Raw genomic sequence first — 22,137 nt, forward strand, 5'->3', positions numbered from 1 at the left:
GAGTTACAGGCCTGTGTCACCTGGTCCAGAGTTCTATGTTACTTTCTTGACACTAATTTCTAACTTAATTGCACTGTGCTGAGGACAAGCTACCTATGAGATTCAGATCCTTTGAAATTTCTATTTGCTTTCCTGGGTTACCTTTATGGTTAAATTTTGTTTACAAGCTGTGAAGTGGTTGGTGTTTGTATTTCATGAAGACCATTTTTTTCCACTTCTTAGAAGTTTTATTTTCATGCGTGTCACGTGTGAGTCTGTACCTGGGAGTGCAGGTAAGACGGTGTTGGATGTCACGTCGGTGCTGGGAATGGAACCTGGGTTTTCTGGAAGGGCAGCCAGTGTTCTTAACTGCCCTGCATCTCATTGCTGGAGAACTTGCCTACCATTCTAAAATGTTCTACTGAAGGCACCGAAGTGTAAGATCTCTTCCAATGAGAGACGGTGAACAGCGAGGGAGGAAAAAGAGGAGGAGAGCAGCCTGGGTATTGCAGATGTCCTGGAAGGAGCATGGAGAGCAGAGCTGTGAGTGCAGAGCGGCAGTGTAGCCCTGTGGAGGAGGAGGTCAGGTGGGCATGGTCAGCTACCAGAAACACTGCAGACCTAGACCAGGGCACTACCATGGAGCCTCAGTGACTGAGAAGAAGGAGACACTAGCATGGGTCTGAAGCTAGAGGGGTTCATGAGGAAACATGTTTTAAGATGAGAATTCTTACAACATACCGATTCGTCACAAGTAAAACGCAGAAAACTTGAGTTTATCCAATTACAAAGCACAGCTGAGTTTATCACACACCCCTCCCTCGCTTTGGAATCTTTTCTGGAGTGTTCTTTGGATATCTTAAGATTGTCAGTGTGGATCTCTCACTACCTCTCCGAGTTAAAGAAGAAACAGCCCATGATAAAGCTATCATTTCCACTGCTTTCAGTCTGAAACATTCTTGTTGATATTCTTTGGACCAAGAATTTCATTCTATTTTTTAAATTTTGTGTATGGGTGTTCTGCGTGCTCATGTCTGTGAACCACATTTGTACCTGGTGCCAAAGCGGGAGGGCATCAGACCCCTTGGGACCCGAGTTACCGTTCTGAATGGCCATGTCAATGCTGGCACTTAAACTCCAGACCTCTGGAAAAGCAGCCACTGCTCCTAACCCCGAGCCATCTTCCCAGCCCTCAACCGTGAATTTAAGCTTAGGAACCTAGACATTTTTTAAAAACTGTATTTATTTATTTATTGGTGTGGTGTGCATCTAGGAGCTGGTTCTCTTCATCTGCCACGTGAGGTCCAGGGCTTGGACCTGGGTCACGGGGCTCCCCAGCAAGTGCTTTACCACTGAACTATGCCTGTGGTTCATGGAGCCAAGTTTAAAAATGCATTTCAGAGTCAAAGTCTGAGCAGCTGACAGATACAGGTGGATGGTTTTCTGATTTAAGAAAGAGACGACTCCAAGTTGTTTCACCAGAAGTGAAATGGGGGGCGTTTACTAAAAACCAGATATATTACAACTATTTGAAATAAAAACGGTAGACAAAAGGTTTTAGTTCTAGCACATTCATATTTATACATTTCTGAATTACCCTACAAGTTAACTTAACATCATTTGAATATATTTTTAACCAGAGTAAATAATCATACCTTCAGTATTCCTGTGTTCTCAGTGGGAATTATAAAATGCTATGTTCTATATGTTGACAGGTGAACTGAACTGTAAAACCAAGTGTGGGAGAAGTCACACTGTCACCCACACACAATGGACATGCTTCCTAGCAACGTAAAAGTTTTTTCTGAACATGAAGTAAATGTTAAGCATAAAGAAGTGGGGTTTTCACGCTGCTACCTACCATGTAAGCTGCCATCGATTTCGATGTTCTCAGACATCATGGAATTATTTGTGCTATAGCTCAGACCAAGAACCATCTGCAGGTCTGAGAGGTTCAGCCGTGCAGTCAGCTCGCCGCTTTTGTCCCCAACCTGTAACCACAGACGTTTTCTACATCAGAGAGACATCAGTTCACCATGCACATGTATGCATATATACGTACATGCATACATACATAACCCATTCCTACGGTATCTATGACCATTTCCATTTCCTATACGAGGGACATGAAGCTCAAGAGAGGTTTCTAAGCTCAAACACCCATCAGGTGTTAACAAGAGCCAGTCAGCCCTTGATTCTAAAACGGCTTTTTCTTTAAAAACTATGATACTTCTCTACATAGAAACGAGGGTAGGAAGATGGGTATTCTGGTAACATCCTATTCCCACGTGCCTCGGCTCACCGTACTGTCTCCCTGGATCAAGTCATCTATCTGTTTACACAGCTCTATGAACACTGGGAACACCCTACCCCGTCACTGACTTGTAAATGCTACCAGGACCCACAGCAACGTCTTTTGTTCCATACCTCTCTTGAAATTTCCAAGTGCTTTTCAGCAAAATGCATTGCTTGGTCATGATTTCCTAGAGCCGTGTATGCATTTCCTAAACTCCAACACGCTCTCCCTTCACCAATTCTAAAACAGAATTCAAAATTAACATGGAGTCATCTGAAAAGAGATCACCTAGCAATAATTAAAGGTATAAAGCGTGCTTCGGGCTTACTTAACCTTTACTAAGCTATAGCAATGAGGAGTCTAGATGGAGGAATGACAACACTGAGTACCAAATTTAAAGTCAAATATTAATACATGGAAAGATCCTTTAAAAATACATAGTAAGGGGGTTGGGGATTTAGCTCAGTGGTAGAGAGCTTGCCTAGGAAGCGCAAGGCCCTGGGTTCGGTCCCCAGCTCCGAAAAAAAGAACCAAAAAAAAAAAAAAAAAAAAAAAACACAGTAAGGGGAAGCCCTTGGTCCTGCTAAGACTGAACCCCCAGTGAACGTGATTGTTGGGGGGAGGGCAGTAATGGGGGGAGGATGGGAGGGGAACACCTATAAAGAAGGGGAGGGGGAGGGGTTAGGGGGATGTTGGCCCGGAAACTGGGAAAGGGAATAATAATCAAATGTAAATAAGAAATACTCAAGTTAATTAAAAAAAAAAAAAACACAGTAGACAGACTTTTAATCTCAGCATTCAGGGGACAGAGGCTGGCCAATCTCTGAGTTTGAGGCTAGCCTGGTCTACACAGTGAGTTTCAGAAGAGCCAGGGCTACGGAGGTCTGTCTCATAACACCACCACCACCACCACCCACACGCGCGCGTGCGCGCGCGCGCGCGCGCGCACACACACACACACACACACACACACACACACACACACACACTCACTCACTGCATCATGAAACATCAAACCTCAGGGTGAGGACTTGCATCCTAACCACATTATCTTTCTATTACGGCCTTATCAGTAAGCATTCAGTGTAGTTTGAGCCCAGGAATGGGGGTCGGAGCAGCTAGCAAAACTCCTTCCCTGCATCTTGACGTAGTAGTATACTTCATTTTGAATAACTACACTGAAAAGTTCTTTCTCACAGTGAGGTAAAAATCTATCTTCTCAAGTAAATATTACAGACCAATACTCCATAGATGTTCTTCGTCAAGAGAAAAACAATAAAAATAAATAAATAAATAAGAACCAAAGCAATCGACTTAGTCACCACCACTCAACGGGCAGAGTCTACCTCAGGACTCCTAACTTCTCCTGAGGAGCCATGTTCCCCACAGGGGACATTCGAGCTGAGCAGCAGGTATGTATCCCTTGACCTCAGCATCATCTGAGTCCTCTGCAACGCCCACAGTGAGCTACACAGGACGACTTCTGGGAAGGCAGCTGAGCTTGGGACCTAGTTAGTCACTCATTCATACTCAAAGTCCCATGCTTCCCCACTAATCCTCCACCAGAGGCTGGCCCTTAAGACGGTAACATGCGGGTAAGAGTCCTCTTCCAGAGGACCCAGCACCCACAGAGCAGCTCACTACTGTCTGTAACTCCTGTTCCAGTGGATCCACCACCCTCACACAGACATACGTGCAGTCAAATCACCAATGTACATAAAATAAAATAAATTAAAAAAAGAATAATGTGCACGGAGGCTCATCGAGCAGGACACTCACTCCTTCTCAGGAAGGGGACAAATGGAAAGGCCCAGGAGAAGCCAAAATTCATAGTGCACCTGCATTCACCAGAACTCGGAGCAGGGCGTGTGTGGAACTCACCGATCCTTGAGCTCCTGGGCAATCGCTAAGTGCTTGAGGTGGTACTCGATGGCCTTCTCGTAGTCCTGAAGCAGAGTGTATGTATTCCCAAGACTGTAGCAGGACTGAGCTTCCACGGCTCTGTCTTTCAGCTGCCGAGCCAGCAGCAGTGTCTTCCTGAAACCAATTTACATAATGCTTATTTTAAACTTTGGTCCTAAGAATCATAATATTAACATTTTCCATCTCTGTTGCTTTTTGTTGCCTTTTAAGTAAGTCTGCCTGAGCGTCCAATATATTTCCTATTACTTCAGAAAAAGTGAAAAGATGTTCAGAAAAAGTAGGGGGAAAAAAAGGATTTAGACTTTGAGTCCTAACAATTCACCAAAACACAGGAGTGCCAAAGCATGAACTAAGCCTCTGGAAGAGCAGCAGTATTTCAGATATTTAGACGACCCCCCTCTGTGCCATCAGTAACTTACATGTGTTTGTATCTTGTGCATGTGTGTATGTGTCATGTGGCTGCCCAGAGTTGTATCAGTTGGATGTCTCCCTCATTGCTCTCCAATTTAAAAGAAATTGATATATTTATTTTACGTATGTGAGTACACTGTAGCTATCTTCAGACACCAGAAGAGGGCATCAGATCCCATTACAGACGGTTGTGAGCCACCATGTGGTTGCTGGGATTTGAACTCAGGACCTCTGGAAGAGTAGCCAGTGCTCTTAACCGCTGAGCCAACTCTCCAGCCTACTCTTCATTTCTTGAGGTAAGGATTCTCACTGAGTCCCTGATGCCTCAGGGATCTTCTGTCTCCGTCTTTTCTCCGAGCATTTGGGATTACAGATAACTCCAGACCTAGCGTTTTAGGAGGGCACTGGGACCCAACTTAGGCATTCACATTTGTGCTGCAAGCACTTTGCCAACAAAGCCATCTCCCTAACGCCAACATCTGTCTTTAACCTACTGCGACCTCTGCCTTTTGTCAGAATTGATAATATTTAGGAAAAATCCTTAGATGTAAGTTTATAGTCACCGTTTCACTAAAAACAAACAAACAAAAAAACCCCAAGCATTTCATTTAACATTACTCAAATGTTACCTAACACATGCAGTTCTGTCAGTGAGGAGTTAGTGTAACAGGTTAGAACATGGTTGTGTGGTCCAGGGCAAGCCACTCGAGCCCTCTATCCATTTTCTTACATATGTAATGGATGGGGAAGAAAGGCCTCACAAGGTTTCTGTGACGGTTTAAATGAACTGGTGTGTATATAAACTGTATCAGGGCCTAAATCCATACGCCTTTGGATTTAATAATCTAAATGACTCTTTTCCACAATTTCTGCCAAAAGCACAATTACTTCCTACGACCTATATCTAAAAATTAAAATATGGTAATAAGAGTCTTTTCTAGAACACAAATTGAAATTATATACCTATGACGATAACTCCAGAGCTGTCACCATGAGAGGTCTCATGCTTACTCTAATGGAGTGGTCCTGCAGGCATCTTTGAGACTTCCGGAACTGCCTTCAGGCCTTGCAATACAGATGTTTCTGGTCCACCATGATTCTTTGTATGGCTACTTTATAAATGATCTGAAGTCTTTCTAGAATCAAATTCAGTTACTTAGGCTATTTGCCAACCACTGCTTTCTATCTTTAAAAGTACAGATGATATTAGACAGTCCTCCTCCATCCTCTTACGCAGGTCTGAAGACAGTTCTGGGGGTGAGCTCCAAATCCATCACTAACCTGCCTTTGTGGAACACATGTTCATTTCTGAGTTCAAGCCTGCCTGCCTGGCCTGGGGTGGTAAGCCATTACAGTGAGCTCAAACCCTGTTAGTCAAAAAGCCACCAACCAGTTTGTAACACAACTTTGCAATAGTTAACACAAGCACAACATTTAATGATGACAACTTCTGTATTATTTGGCTTTAAACAATATGAAACTTTGTATCAAGTTTCATATAGTTTAGACTATATAGTTAAAATCAAAATGTATATTATACTCCTCACAGAATGACATATTAGGAAGAAAATTTCACATTTAGTTAACCTGTGGTTTGTGACCCCTTTGGGGAGACAGAATGACCCTTTCATAGGTATTGAATATCAGATTTCTTGCATATCAGATATTTACATTATGATTCATAACAGTAGTTATGAATGAACAGTTAGTTATAAAGTAGCAACATAATGATTTTGTGTTGGGGGTCACCACAACATGAAGAACTGTGTTAAATGATCACAGCATTGGAAGGCTGAGAACTAATCAATAACCAACCAAAAAATATTAAGCACAGGTAGATGTTTAAAGACAGATAGTATACTTTAATGTTTTAAATGGTCCAAAACAATTTTAGCTTTTTCTTTTCTCTCTTTATTAGAGACAGGTCTCACTCTGTACCTCAGACCTGTCTGAAAGTCGCTTTGTAGATCAGGTCAGCATCAAGTTCAGAGTGGTCCGCCTGCATTCCACTTAAGGGCAGGTGACAGATTTTCTTTTTCAAAGTCACCAAAAAACAGAGAAAGTTTACTAAGGAAAAGCACTCCTAAGAATGGGACTGGATTATTGGTCTGGAAAAGATACACACCAGAAGGCTAGGATTGGCTTTTTTTGTTGTGTTCTCTAAATTCTGTCATATGGAAATATCTAAAGCATCAATGCAAATCAATCCCTGTGCTTTTGGTTCAGTCTGAGCGAGTGTTCAAACCCCACTAAGCAGAGAAAACCCTCAACAGTTCAGAAGGTGCAGGACAACAAGTGGAAGCAGGTTAAGCCTTGCTATGCTCCTGCTGGGCTAGAGGGATGCTGGCGCAGAGCGCAGGCTGCCGATGAACGGGACCTCCACTTTGGTGAGAGTCAATGCTGGCTAAGAGGCCGGGGCAGTTGAGAACAACCCAGAGATCATCAGTGGACACTAAGACCTATGTTTTATCTTCAGACAAGATGGCCTCTTGTACAACTCATAATGGAGTGAGATAAAGCACACACCACACATGCTAAACAGGCTTACAAATGACTTGAGAAGTTTAGAACTTTAAACAAAGTTTAAAAGATAAAAATAAACATAATGGAAGTCACACAGCTGCCACTGAGTATCGGATGAAAGCCTACATGTGACGGTGTATGTCTGCAATGACAATACTAAAGAGACAGGGACAGGATTGCCAATTCAAGGCCACCAGGTAAGACTCTCAGAAAACAATAAAACTGGGGCACAGTGTTTCTTGAGCGTGGTGTACCAGGTAAGTACTTAGCACTGGGTGCTGAGTTCTTTTTTTTTTTTTTTTTTATTAACTTGAGTATTTCTTATATACATTTCGAGTGTTATTCCCTTTCCCGGGGGTGCTGAGTTCTTAACACATCCTTCAGCCCAGTTCTCACAACAACCCCACACCCAGGGCCTGATGCCTGCCACAGATGAGGAGACAGGTGTGGGCACCTAAGCCCTGGCGCTGCCCACATCATCAAAACCAGGTTTCAGCCCCAAAGCCAATGTGATCTGACGGGATGCATAATTACTCATTTGCTATTTATCTACAAAAAATATCTGACTGACCTGTAGTATTCGGAAGCAGTTTCGAATTCACCAAGGAATATGTACGCATTTCCGAGATTGCTGTACGCTCTTCTTTCGGCCGCCTTATCTCCGAACTCTTTTGCAATCAGGAGACGCTGGAAGAGAAAACCTTATCAGAGATACAACAAACTTAGACCGTCCAGTCCCGGCCCTCACCCCGGTGGAGGAGACGGCAGGCTCCGAGGCTCCTGCTTACCTGCTCATGAGCTATAACGGCATCCCTGAAGTTGCCGAGGAGGTAGTGTGTGTTGCCGAGGTTCCCAAAGGCTCGTCCCTGGGCTGCTCGGTCACCTAGAGCAGTTACTAACGACAGGTTTTCCCTTAGTGATGACAAAAGGCGGTGACAATGTAAGTTCAGGAGAAATTCTTAGCTCATTTACAGGCAGTTTGTTCTCATAGCTGAGGATTTAAGGCCAGGGCCTATGTGTGCTAGACAGGCACTAGCCATGGAGCTATAATTGCAGAATTAAGACTCTACGTATCAGGAAAAAGTAAGCCTATATAATGTGCGATGGCTTAAAGGTACATCCTGAGGCAGGGCAGTTGCGAAACAGCTGGAATTCTTTGTTCACTAAAACATTAACTACACATCTTTATTGAGAGTCATCAAGGGACGATCTTGAAGCCTTATAGCAAAGCAATTCTAGGAAGTTCTACTGGTCAAATACTTGGTTTACCCCAGATAAATTTAAGCACTGATATTTTTTGCTTTTACCACTAAGGGGCACTGGTCTGCAGTTTAAGGGAAACTGCAGATTTGTTTGAGATGGGGTCACAATATGTTGTACTGGAATTCAGAATGTAGATTAGGCTACTTTCAAACAGGGAGGAAAGGCATGTGAACCTACTACGAGTTAACTGGCTCAGAATTTTTCTATCTTTCACAAACTTGGAAATCTACTGAGTGAAAACTCCCGCAGGGCCCACTGTACTCACTCATAGAGCTCCACAGCTGCCTGTAGGGCGAGCCTCACTTCTTCTGGAAACTCTCCTACATCTTGTGGACCTGGGCAGCCGAAACTTTTCCCTTTGGCGTGATACACATTTCCAAGATTATAGAGAGCTCTTGCTTCTCCCACCTAGATGGAGACATCAAAAAAGCTCACATTCGGGAATCTGAGGCCAGGGCGTTCGAAGTGCTTATTCCATGTATCGACTTAATGTGCATTACCGTGTGTGTGTGTGTGTGTGTGTGTGTGTGTGTGTGTGTGTGAGTGTGTGTGTGTGTGTGTGTGAGTGTGTGTGTGTGTGTTCGAAGTGCTTATTCCATGTATCGACTTAATGTGCATTACCGTGTGTGTGTGTGTGTGTGTGTGTGTGTGAGAGTGTGTGTGTGTGTTCGAAGTGCTTATTCCATGTATCGACTTAATGTGCATTACCGTGTGTGTGTGTGTGTGTGTGTGTGTGTGAGTGTGTGTGTGTGTGTGTGCGTTCGAAGTGCTTATTCCATGTATCGACTTAATGTGCATTACCGGGTGTGTGTGTGTGTGTGTGTGTGTGAGTGTGTGTGTGTGTGAGTGTGTGTGTGTGTGAAGTGCTTATTCCATGTATCGACTTAATGTGCATTACCGTGTGTGTGTGTGTGTGTGTGTGTTCGAAGTGCTTATTCCATGTATCGACTTAATGTGCATTACCGTGTGTGTGTGTGTGTGTGTGTGTGTGTGAGTGTGTGTGTGTGTGTGTTCGAAGTGCTTATTCCATGTATCGACTTAATGTGCATTACCGTGTGTGTGTGTGTGTGTGTGTGTGTGTGTGTGAGTGTGTGTGTGTGTGTGTGTGTGCGTTCGAAGTGCTTATTCCATGTATCGACTTAATGTGCATTACCGGGTGTGTGTGTGTGTGTGTGTGAGTGTGTGTGTGTGAGTGTGTGTGTGTGTGAAGTGCTTATTCCATGTATCGACTTAATGTGCATTACCGTGTGTGTGTGTGTGTGTGTGTGTGTGTGTGTGTGTTCGAAGTGCTTATTCCATGTATCGACTTAATGTGCATTACCGTGTGTGTGTGTGTGTGAGTGTGAGTGTGTGTGTGTGTGCGTTCGAAGTGCTTATTCCATGTATCGACTTAATGTGCATTACCGTGTGTGTGTGTGTGTGTGTTCGAAGTGCTTATTCCATGTATCGACTTAATGTGCATTACCGTGTGTGTGTGTGTGTGTGTGTGTGAGTGTGTGTGTGTGTGTGTGTGCGTTCGAAGTGCTTATTCCATGTATCGACTTAATGTGCATTACCGTGTGTGTGTGTGTGTGTGTGTGTGTTCGAAGTGCTTATTCCATGTATCGACTTAATGTGCATTACCGTGTGTGTGTGTGTGTGTGTGTGTGTGTGTGTTCGAAGTGCTTATTCCATGTATCGACTTAATGTGCATTACCGTGTGTGTGTGTGTGTGAGTGTGTGTGTGTGTGTGTTCGAAGTGCTTATTCCATGTATCGACTTAATGTGCATTACCGTGTGTGTGTGTGTGTGTGAGTGTGTGTGTGTGAGTGTGTGTGTGTGTTCAAAGTGCTTATTCCATGTATCGACTTAATGTGCATTACCGTGTGTGTGTGTGTGTGTGTGAGTGTGTGTGTGTGTGTGTTCGAAGTGCTTATTCCATGTATCGACTTAATGTGCATTACCGTGTGTGTGTGTGTGTGAGTGTGTGTGTGTGTGTGTGTGTTCGAAGTGCTTATTCCATGTATCGACTTAATGTGCATTACCGTGTGTGTGTGTGTGTGTGTGTGTGTGTGTGTGTGTGTGTGGTGTGCACCCCTTCCAGCCCTCTGCGGGTTCTGTGGAATGGAGTAAGGGCACCGGGCTTGCATAGCAACTGTCAGTACCCAGTGAGCCATCTCATGGGCCTCCATGTGTATAACATCAATTGTCAAGGAAAGGAGGGTCCCCAGTGCCCATCCATAGAAAGTCAATCACATGACTTCCCTCACAAAGAAGGATCTTTTGCTATTTGCTTTTCCTATTTAAAAACAAAACAAAACAAAATCCCCTTTGTTTTCTCTTTGACTTTTTTTTTTTTTTTTTTTTTTGGTTCTTTTTTTCGGAGCTGGGGACCGAACCCAGGGCCTTGCACTTCCTAGGTAAGCGCTCTACCACTGAGCTAAATCCCCAGCCCCTCTCTTTGACTTTTGTCTATGAATGTCTTCTTCTGCAGTCAAACCATGGAAGTCGTGCTACAACATAGAACGACTTCCGTGGAGCCGCCATCACTTGGCCCACCATCTTTGCTACCTTGTCATTAAGTTCTCTGGAGATATCCAGGTGTCGCTGGCAACACACTATCGCTTCATCGAAGTTCCCAAGCACCTTCAAGGTGTTTCCAAGATTGCCGCTGGCTTTTGCTTCCCCGAGCTGGTCTCCAATAGTCCTAGGAAATACATTTGAAAAACAAATGATGTTAAAAACTATTTTTAAAACTTAACAGACAAAGAAGTAAAAAACCAGTTTCCCTAGAGAGCAAGCAACCCAAGATAAAATGCTACATCTTGGAACCTATTTTAAGTACAAAACTGAAGCAGCTTTCTCTAGTTAATTTTCATGCATTAAAGTCTAGGGCTGCTCCATTATTGTTCTGCCTAAAAGTTAAGGTTTTTTTTTTTCTTTTTTTTTTTTTCGGAGCTGGGGACCGAACCCAGGGCCTTGTGCTCGCTAGGCAAGCGCTCTACCGCTGAGCTAAATCCCCAACCCCAAAAGTTAAGTTTTCAAAAGCAATGTCATCAGTTAGAACACTCCGAATACACTGTTGGTTTTCTAGGTGAGTGGAAGGTTTTAAGTTTGAAATCACCTCGCCAGGGTTAAGTCATGGTGGTGGTACTCTAGCGCCTTGGCGTAGTCATGTAAGTAGAAGTAAGCGTTGCCCAGCTGGCTGTAAATAGCACTGAGCGTTTTCAGGTCTTCAGTTCCAACTTGAACCGCGGCTTCAAAAAACGAAACGCCAGCGCGGCAGTCCCCTGATTTACACAGACGTTCTCCTTCCAAGGCCAGCTCGAGGCAAGAAGCTTCCATTCTGCAAAATTATATATGACAGACGCATTACAACTCTCTCAGTGATTTTAACTCCCAATACTGTAATGAATGTGGACTCTGTGGCTACTCCTAATCAAGCCAAGACTTAGTTGAATTACAAACTAATTACTTAATCGTAGCACCAGCTAATGTGCCTACTCAGATTTCTCTGAGCCTCAGAAGTCTCTTAGACAGAGTTTGTTCTAACTGGCCCGTGTAGAGTGACCCACTTTACTCGTGAGGCTATCTAAAGCAGTGTTTCCATCCACCCACCCATCCCTCACTCCATCTACCTACCTCAGTCTCATCCACCACACACGCACAGACAGGGGACACACAGACATACACATACACAGAGACACACACGCACAGACACGGACACACAGACACGGACACACAGACACACACACACACAGACACAGACACGGACACACAGACACACACACACACAGAGACACACACGCACAGACAGGGGACACACAGACATACACACACACAGAGACACACACGCACAGACACGGACACACAGACACGGACACACAGACACACACAGACACGAACACACAGACATACACACACACACAGACACACACACACACACAGAGACACACACGCACAGACACGGACACAGACACGGACACACAGACACACACAGACACACAGACACGGACACACAGACACACACACACAGAGACACACACACACAGACACGGACACACAGACACGGACACACAGACACACACACAGACACGAACACACAGACATACACACACAGACACACACACACACACAGACACGGGACACACAGACATAGACATACACACACAGACACAGATGCACACACAGACACACACACACACACAGAGACACACACATGCACGCACACACACCTCACTCCCTTTCCATTTTTTACCAGCACACAAGCAATTACAGTCTAAAAGAATAAAGGAACCAAATATCTTGATTCACCAGAGAACTAAAGGTCAAGGAGCTTCCTGAAGCCAATAACTGAAGTGGAGATGGAGGGCTTAGCTGGTACAGCAGGGGGTGGAGGGCTTGGCTGGTACAGCACCTGCCTTGCAAGCATAAGGACGTGGTTTAATTCCCCAGACCCATGGAAAAAGGCCAGATGTGGCAGATGCTTGTCATCCTGGCAATGGAAAGGCTATGGTCTACAGGCTTGCTGGCCAGCCAGTCTTGTCAGGGTGGGACCTTTAGAGCAATAGAAACTGTCATAGGAGATGGTTGGACTTCCTGAAAGTGACCTACCAGGCTGTCCTTAGGATCATGCACTAAAATGGACTTGTAAAAGTAGAAAATAAATCTGACAGAGCTACAAAAAGTAAGGACTCAGATTAACAGTCAGCTGCAGGCCCCAATGCTGACTCTGGATTTACAATAGGAGACTTACCTGCAATCTGTAACAGGTACCGTTCAACTTTACACTCAGGTGTCTTAACAATTCTAAAGACCTAGCCAATGTCTAGTGCTTGTTCTATAGCAGTAATGTTGCCTTTGACACATGAGCTTATAAAATCAACTCAAGATATTCAAGGTTCTGACATTTTGTTTCAACATTAGATGAAACCAATTAGACGGAGGAAGAACATGGAAAGATTAAATCAGTCCAATCAGAACTGTAGCTAGCTATATTCTTAGAGTTTATCCTCTCACCACACAGGTAGACGGCGCACTCATGCCCGGATCCTCTCTTATCCCCTCCCTGCACTGCCCTGACGTTCTTCCCAATAAGCAGTTGTCCTAGCTTCACGGGTGTGGGGGATGTTGGTGCCCTACTGAACTTAGAGTTGCTTGAAAGAGCATGAGTAAGTGGGTCTTTACTTGAGCTGGGCACCTTACCAGTGGCTACAACACTGGGAAAGTGACTCCCTGTCTCCCAGCAACTGTTAACTGACTACAGCTCTTCAGGAAGAGGTGGGGGGGGTGTCTCAGGAGCCCCTCCCCAGTCCATGATGGAATGTTGGTGCCCGATCCAGTCTTGTGCTGATATTTACTCAGTTATACTTGTAGATTTTTTTCCTCATTTTTTTCTTCATCTTGAGTCAGCCTCACTATGTAGCCCATGCTGGCCTTAAACTGGAGATTCTCCTGTCTGTCTCCAGAGTGCTGGAATCACAGGCATGCACCACCTCAAACAGCTGTTTACATTTCTGTATATGCAGGTTTGAAATTAATAAAGCTTATTCTTGTCTTTCACAACTGAAGACTTCCCTTTATAAGGAAGGTGCTAGATGTGGCCTATTGTGTTTGTCTGAATACTGAAACTGATGAACATCTAAGAATTATCAGAGGGAACCATTTGGAAAAGAGAAAGTAAGTGTGCGTGTGTGTGTGTGTGTGTGTGTGTGTGTGTGTGTGTACTCATATATACATATACACATATATAAAATCTACCTACTAAAATTTTAACCAAATATTCTAATTGTGTAAAATATATATCAAGCATTTTCCCTTCTAGGAACAGAACTTCAGAATTAATTTCCAGAATTTCAGATGTTTATGCAAGGAGATTCATAGCATTAAAATATTGCTAGCAAGTGTCCACCGGGAGAATACTGGTCACGGTAACTGGCATGGCTGGACAGACGCTCAGTGATTAGGAGCACTGGATGTTCTTCTGGAGGACTTGGGTTTGATTCCTAGCACCTACCTGGAGGCTCATAACTATCTGTCCCAGGAATCCAATACCCTCTTTCAGGCCTTCTCTGGTACTAGGCACATGGCGCTCAGAAACACTAGTATACAAAACACCCACACACATAAAACAAATAAATAAATGATATGCCACCATACATGGCACATGATTTCACAGAGGGAGAGAGAGCACGGAAAGTCACAGGACATCAGAGACAAACACTGATTCATAGGGAAGACATTACAAGTGAGAGCTGTGTTGGCCTACACCATGTAAAGCAAATGCTGCAAACATCCCTACACAGGGCGTGTCATTAGTCCAGATACATGACCTTCTGGGTGTGCTCGTTTATTTATACAACATGATACCATCAGTCCAAACGACATGATAGTCAACAAAATTTAACTATAGACAAAATGATATCATAGAGTTCTACATTTCGAGAGACCACACTGGCTGCCAGAAGTCCAGATAAGAGCCTGGCCCAACTGTCCAAGAGGCTTCTGCCAGCAGCTGACAGGAGCAGATGCAGAGACCACACCAATCATTAGGTGAAGAAAGCCCAAACTGGAGATCTCCCCCGATCAGGCCCTTCTCCTCAGAGCCCAGAGAACCCTGCGGGAAGTGTAGAAGCCAGAGGGCTTGAGGATACCAGCAGAATCAATCAACTAAGAATCAACTAATCAGGGCTCATAGCGGCTCAGAGATAGAAGTGACAATCACAGAACCTGCATGGGTCTGTGCTATGTCCTCTGCATACGTTACTTTTATAATATCAAAATATTGAAGTGGTTATTATTTATGTGATAAAGACGGACGAGGATAGGTCCCAAAGAAATATAAAACCATAAAAGCTAATGTAATGAATATAACATATCCATCTTTCAACTTCAGTTACCAATCTGATCAGTAGTTCATCTCTACTCCTAAGCTCACCAGAATATTTTGAAGTAAATTCCACAATGTGTGTAATTTCCTTAATAAATATGTAATGTGTACTACTAAACGTATTTTTAACATGACTAAGGACTTGGAAGACAGAGGCAGGGTCCCTGGAGTGCTAAAGAAGCCAGGGATGTTTTTGGTGCGTTTTTACTACAGAGAGCTACAAGTCCTTCCTTGATGAAGTCCTATAGCTACAACGTGCCAACCAGGTGTGACTTGTGATGGAAAAAGAACAAAGCTAAGATCGTCCTTCAGGCAGGAGTCCAAACCTTTTCAACTTATCTATAGTTCTTATTCTGTATCAGAGGGTGTGTGTAGCAGTTTTCACAACAATCAGACAGATAAACATCCCTGGTTCATCTGACAGCCATGTTCAACAACATTCAACAGGCATGTACAGCAAACAACTGGGCTGCCTGAGGCACTACCAACCAAAGAAATGAGGGAAAAGTAAAGAAGGAAAGACGGTCAGACAGGAGAATGGACGGGTCACCATGTGAACAAACTAAGGAGCTTAGAAAAGGTTCCTATCTGCAGTCTCTGGGTTGAATCTTTCAGGTATTGAGCACAATTAACAAGGCCAAGAAAGCAGGAAGGGGATTTGTCACCATGCACAGTGTAAGCAAAAGCACTGGACACAGAGCAGCAAGCACAATGTGCAGAGCTCCAAGTGCAAGTCGGAGACCACAGAGGCGAGCGTTCGGCACAAAGGCAGGTGTTCGGCTTGGCTGTGCCCAGGCATCTAGGGGCCACTCTGGGCTTCAGTCAGCTCTGTTTTCACTGAGCCCCCAAGTGGCAAATTGAAGGTGAGTTGAGTGGGGAACACTGGGCGGGTGAACCAGTGCAGGGTGGGAAGGCTGCAGATGGGCAGATGAATCTAAGTACTCATGACTGAGTGTGGGAAAAAAAAAAAGGAAGTTAAAGTTCAGGTCTGGGGAGATACAGCCCAAGGTTAGCGTGAGAGTACTTCACATTAAATGCGTGTCCAAGCTCGAATGCCTTCCATTCTCTATAGCCTAGATTACAACTCGGTATACCTCAGGCTGGCCTTGAACTCACAACAATGCTCCTGCCTCAATCCTGAGTCGGATTACAGGAAGGAGCCACATACCTCAGACTTTTTTAAAAAAGGTACATTTATTCATTGTGTTTGTATGCAGGCACACATGCACTTGCATACATGTACCACAGCATGTCAGGGCGGCCAACTCTTGAGAGTCAGTTCTCTCAAGGCAATGTGCACACCAGGGAATTAATCTCAGGTCACCAACTTATGCTGCAAGTGCATTTTCCACTGAGCGATCTCACCAGCCTGAGATTTCTAAAATTGTAATTAAAATGTCCTTTTTGGGCGGGGGAAGGGGGGAGATGGTCACGTGAGGAAAGTGCTAGGACATGAGTTCTAGGCTTATGTCTGATGACCTGAGTTTCATCCCTAGAATCCACACTGTGGAAGGAGAGAGCCAACTCCCACAGACTGACTTCTGACTTCTAACTGTACAGCACACACAGCTCTGCCCCCAGCACACACAGATGCATGACACGGAGGTTGTCCTCCAGCCTCCACAGGCACATAATACACGCGTGCACACACGGAAGGGGAAAAGGGTGGGGGGAGAGAATACAACTTTTCTTGGCACTGCCTTAACCCAACCTGTCTGTTTCACAGTATAAATCTCCTATTAAACACGTTAAGACATGGATGATTTAATAACAAACACCTTCACACAGGAAGTGCCAAGACTATAACTCAGTGGCAGAGCATGTGCCTGCCATACACAAGGCCATGGGTTCAATTCCTAGTAAAAGAGAAACAGAGAAAGACAGACATTGATTTGAACTCTATCCACCACTATGAGCTGCTGGTGTCTGTTTCATTAACACATTTTGAGGATGAATCTTCTGTTACATAGTCAGCTTATTAAATGACTGTTTCCTGGTTTCACTAGAACTTCTAGAATAAATGTCAGATAACAACAGAAATGCTTGCCTTGCTCCTATTCTGCAGAAATGTCCTTAGTGTTTCATTACTAACATCAGGTTGGCTGTCGATTTCCATGTTTACAAAGTACCTGCTCATTCCCACTTTGTTTCACTAGTCTGTTTTGAAAGATCGCCACTTAAAAACTGTCACAGCAGCTTGTCCACCTATTATTACCCACGAGTCTTAAAATAGATTCCATTTTTGTATTTACAATGCACAAGTTACAAAATATAGAGCAGCTATTCATAAATTCTCCCAGAGAGCATTAATAAATTACAGTACAGTCTCTATGGCCATTTTCCCACAAAAGTATACACGACTTTCCACGACCACAAAACTCTGCTTACAGAACAGACTGAATCTAGTTGCTATATTTTGAGAACTTTGAAATTAAAACTTGAAATGGACAAGAATTAAAAGCACATCTAAACAGATGAACAGCATGCACTGGAGAGCGGCAGTCTTACCTGTAGCGGACATGAAAGGAATGGTCTTCCCTCATGCTCATCAAATTTCCCTCCATCCAGTCATATTATAAGCTGAGGAAATGCGAAATGATTGTGTCCTGGGCCAGTCCAGTCCTTTACTGCGCAGTGGGGTTTGCAGAGCACTGTCCGGTTAGTACATTAATGAGTTGGTGTTAATATATCCTAAGCTCCTGCTTCTTCTTTATTAATAATGAAAGGAGGTCAATGTCAGACAGCTTAAAGGTTCAAACGTGTCCCAAATCCTTGCATCTGTGGCCCCTTCAGCAGCGCTTCAGCAACATTTCTGCAAAAAGGAATACAAGACGCTTTGCTGGAAGTCTTAACCTAAAGTAACTTGAGTTGTACACAGTCACACAGCTAACGCCATGGCCTACAGACAGGACTGTCACCAGGAAGGCACGGACACGACTTTAGGAGATTACGCTGAGAAGTGCACTTCACTGGTTGGGAGTATAATCGTCTTATGTAATTATTACTATAATGGGAATGATGGGAAAAGCAATGTATCAGATTAATATCTTTAAAAAAATCATGATACTTTGAGCTTTTAAAGACCGCTATTAACAAATCAAGTGAGAACCCAACAACTGTCTAAATAAGTCAACAAAACTCAGTAAATCTGCTCTTTCGAGGATAGTACCACACTGGTAGTTATTTTTGCATTAATTTGCAAGTATATTTAAGTTCTTTAAAATAGTTGCATTAATGTTAAATAGACACAAAAAGAATTTAGGAAATATGTATATATGAGGCAACAAAGTATTCAATTAACCCAGTATAAGGTAACCTGCACCCCTCCTGCCCTGAGACTCTCCTGGCGCTCCAACTTCTCCACTGTCTTCACTTCCTGTCAGATGACCTCTGAGTGGACTCTGTTTACCATTCTCTTGCTTATCTTAACCTCACCGCCAGGTGTGCACAGCCCTAAGCAACACATTTCACTTTCTATGGTTTTGTTCAACACTGTGTTTCTGAGAGTCACTTGAATCATCGTTCCCCACAGCTCCAATTAGCATGTTTTTATCTCCTATAATACTCCATTATACAGCACGTGTATTTTTCCATCTGCTGTTGATGGGCGTTTGGGTTGTAAAGAATTTTATTCCTATTTTTTACTATTAATTAGATGAATCACCGCAAAGATTGATTATTAATCATCTGGTTACTAACTTGGCAGTAGAGTAGATGTAGTTAGGGAGGAAAATAATTAGATGAATAATAAAAACAAATCCTACAGAGCAGTGGGTGCAAGACGGAATGAAAAGAGAGGCTCTAACAGATGTAATGGGAGCACAGAAGGAAACAGTCGTAGATACGATCTGAGGGGCAAAGGTGGAGCAGCCTTCAGACTTAGAGGCACCGATCAGCAGATGGAAACAGCACAAGTCCCGACCAGAGATGCCCTGTGCCCAGACAGATGTACCACAGAAACCAGCGAGAGATGGAAACTAGAAAAGAAATAAAGATGCGACTGTAAAGTCCCAGAACTTCAGCACTGTAAATAAGCCTTTACACGGGAGACTGTCCAACATTTTACCACATTTGCAAAAGGTGAAGGCTGTTGCTTGTTTTGAGTCCTACTTCGAGGCTGTCTCTCTTTTTTTTTTTTTTTTTGGTTCTTTTTTTCGGAGCTGGGGACCGAACCCAGGGCCTTGCACTTCCTAGGTAAGCGCTCTACCACTGAGCTAAATCCCCAGCCCCGCTGTCTCTTATTTTAAGCAGGCTTTTCATTTCTACCCATCTGTCCAGGTTTTTCTTCACGCTGCCGTCTACAATGAAACCCAATTCTCCCACATAGCCACTGTGTTAACGGCTACAGCACAGCCGGACTGTAAATAATGACCAAGCCAAGCTGCAGGGAACTCGTGCCAGTGGCAGAGCAGTAAGGGGAGGTGGGCTCAGCCTTGGGAACCTGAAATGCCTCCTCGAGGAAATGAGGTTTTCAGATAAGCAACCAGCTTGGCATGTAAGGAACATACACTATTCTTCTTCCTCTTCCTTCTCTCCTCCCACAAAGGAAGCAGTAACTTAAAGATGAAAAGAAAAGTCACAGCTATTAGGCCAACAACTCTCTTCCTCCCCATCCCCAAATCCCGCTGTGTATCTTTCTTCCTTTTAAATACACGACTGAAGGGGATTAGTGTGGCTGCTCAGAACGATGGCATCTAGATTACACAACTAGCTAAAAGGGCAGCCAGCTGTCTATTATTCGCTGTGAGGTTTAGACTGTCATTTATAAAATGAGGTACAAGGAAAGGTATTTGGATCAGTCTAACTTAAAATTAAGTTGCATTTAAATATCTTGTCATCTATGAGATAATAATGAAATTCCAACTTTTTTTTTTTTTTTTGGTTCTTTTTTTCGGAGCTGGGGACCGAACCCAGGGCCTTGCGCTTCCTAGGCAAGCGTTCTACCACTGAGCTAAATCCCCAGCCCCGAAATTCCAACTTTTAACTAGTAACTGAACATGTTTACTTCATACATCTAAGACGTCTCCATGTTTAACGAATTAGCAAACACACACAAATGAAATTGTTAAATACCTTACTTGATGAAAACTGCACATAAAACCACATTGATTGACTGAATGACTAGTGACTGATTTGTGTGATTTTTTTTTTTTTTTAAATCTAGGATCTCATATAGCCCAGGTTAGCCTTAACTCCCTATCTAGCCAAGAAACTGCTAATCCTCCTGCCTCCAACTCTAAAGTCCTGAGATTGAATGTATGCTCCCCACAAAGGCCTCCTAAGTAAACTGTTAATCTGCATTACACTCTGTAACAACTGGTAGCATGTTATTTTCTCTCCTCTTTCAAGGCAAGTCCTCCCCGGCTACACCAGTGCTCTTATAGCTGACTTTGTTTTGTTTGTTTGTTTCCAAGACAGAATTTCTTGTGCAGCCCTGGCTGTCCTGGAACTCACCCTGTAGACCAGGTGGCCTTGAACTCACAGAGATCCACCTGCCTTTGCCTCCTGATGTTGGGATTCAAAGCCCTGACAACACCACTCAGCAAACAGGCCATTTGACTTGTGATCCACTTGCTCTAACCAGCTATGTGTTCGCTATGTTCCATGATGCACAGTTAACAACTGGTTCATATTTAGCACTACATTTGGGTATATGCATATAGATAATACTAGAAGGAAACAGCCATTATATATAAACGCACATACACACACACATATAAAACACCAATTACATTCACGACAGTTATTATAATACTGTTCTCTAGAATAAGACATTTTAAGGATAGAAACTGCAAATGGATGTGAGAGTTCCGAAAGAAGAGTGAGAAGCTGTCACTTGCAGGAAGCAGTAATCACACACAGCACCTCCCAACGATGCTCCGAAAACCAAGGTCACACGGAAAGCACAGGGAAGGAAGTGGCATGGCATGTACCTCTGCTTCCCATATAACTCTGATGAACAATTCACACAGGGAAGCGCCCCAGACGCAGCTGGTGGACTTCAGGTACTGTCCAAGGTCACAACCATTGTAGACTGGAAGTCCTGCCCAGCTTTACTCCACTGACAAAAGTTCACAAAGTACACGATGGGGGTGGGGAGCAGAGGGAACACAGCTACATTTTCAGCATCTACGAATTTATCTATAAAGGACAGTCCGCTTCTTTCATTCAAAGGCCCACATGAATGCAGATGGAGAGATAACCCAGTGGTCACCAGCACTTGTTGCTCTTGCAGAGGACTTGAGGTCCATTCCCAAGCTCCATTCCACTCTGAAGACTCACAACCATCCGTAAGTCCAGTTCCAAGGTATCTGATGCCCTCTTCGACTTCTGCAGGCACCAGACTTGCCTGCAGTGCACATATATACATGCAAGCAAAACTCTTATGTGCATAAAATAAATATTTTTTTAAAATAATGTATATATATTGGCAACACTCATTAGATAATTTACTTTTCTTACCTCCAAGTGAGGCCATCTAAACTCTGTAAGCTTTTACAGTCTATTCATTGCCTCTAAGGCACAATATTCAAATTCTTCAACTTCTATTAGTTTTAACATTTCTATCAATATAAGTGGGACTATGTATGAATAATCAAGAACAAACTCAAAGTAAGGTCTTGCTATATCAGAATTCAGAGCACAGGCTCTAGTAACACATGCACATCATGGTAATTACGGAAGAGATAAAGTACAGTGTCAAAACAGCCTCTTTTAACCCAGAAATAAAGCCACACACTTACGCACACTTGATCTTTGACAAAGAAGCCAAAAATATACAATGGAAAAAAGAAAGCATCTTCAATAAATGGTGCTGGTCTGACTGGATGTCTGTATGTAAAAAAAAGAAAATAGACCCATATTTGTCACCATG

General features: G+C 43.5%; 1 protein-coding gene across 2 annotated transcripts in view; it reads right to left on the reverse strand.

Moving 5' to 3' along the window:
* Gpsm2 (G-protein signaling modulator 2) overlaps positions 1–22,137 on the reverse strand; it is a 53,076-nt gene that overhangs the window by 21,886 nt on the left and 9,053 nt on the right. The window contains 9 exon segments of one of the 2 annotated variants that reach the window (NM_001191962.2): positions 1,841–1,970; positions 2,407–2,515; positions 4,157–4,312; positions 7,704–7,819; positions 7,921–8,044; positions 8,661–8,803; positions 10,946–11,081; positions 11,499–11,720; positions 17,772–18,075. In NM_001191962.2, the coding sequence (NP_001178891.1) occupies positions 1,841–1,970; positions 2,407–2,515; positions 4,157–4,312; positions 7,704–7,819; positions 7,921–8,044; positions 8,661–8,803; positions 10,946–11,081; positions 11,499–11,720; positions 17,772–17,827 (1,192 nt within the window). In that variant the 5' untranslated portion in view covers positions 17,828–18,075. 2 annotated transcript variants of the gene reach the window in all.

Source organism: Rattus norvegicus, chromosome 2, assembly GCF_021556685.1.
Source record: "Rattus norvegicus strain SHRSP/BbbUtx chromosome 2, alternate assembly SHRSP_T2T, whole genome shotgun sequence".
NCBI classification, from domain to species: domain Eukaryota; kingdom Metazoa; phylum Chordata; class Mammalia; order Rodentia; family Muridae; genus Rattus; species Rattus norvegicus.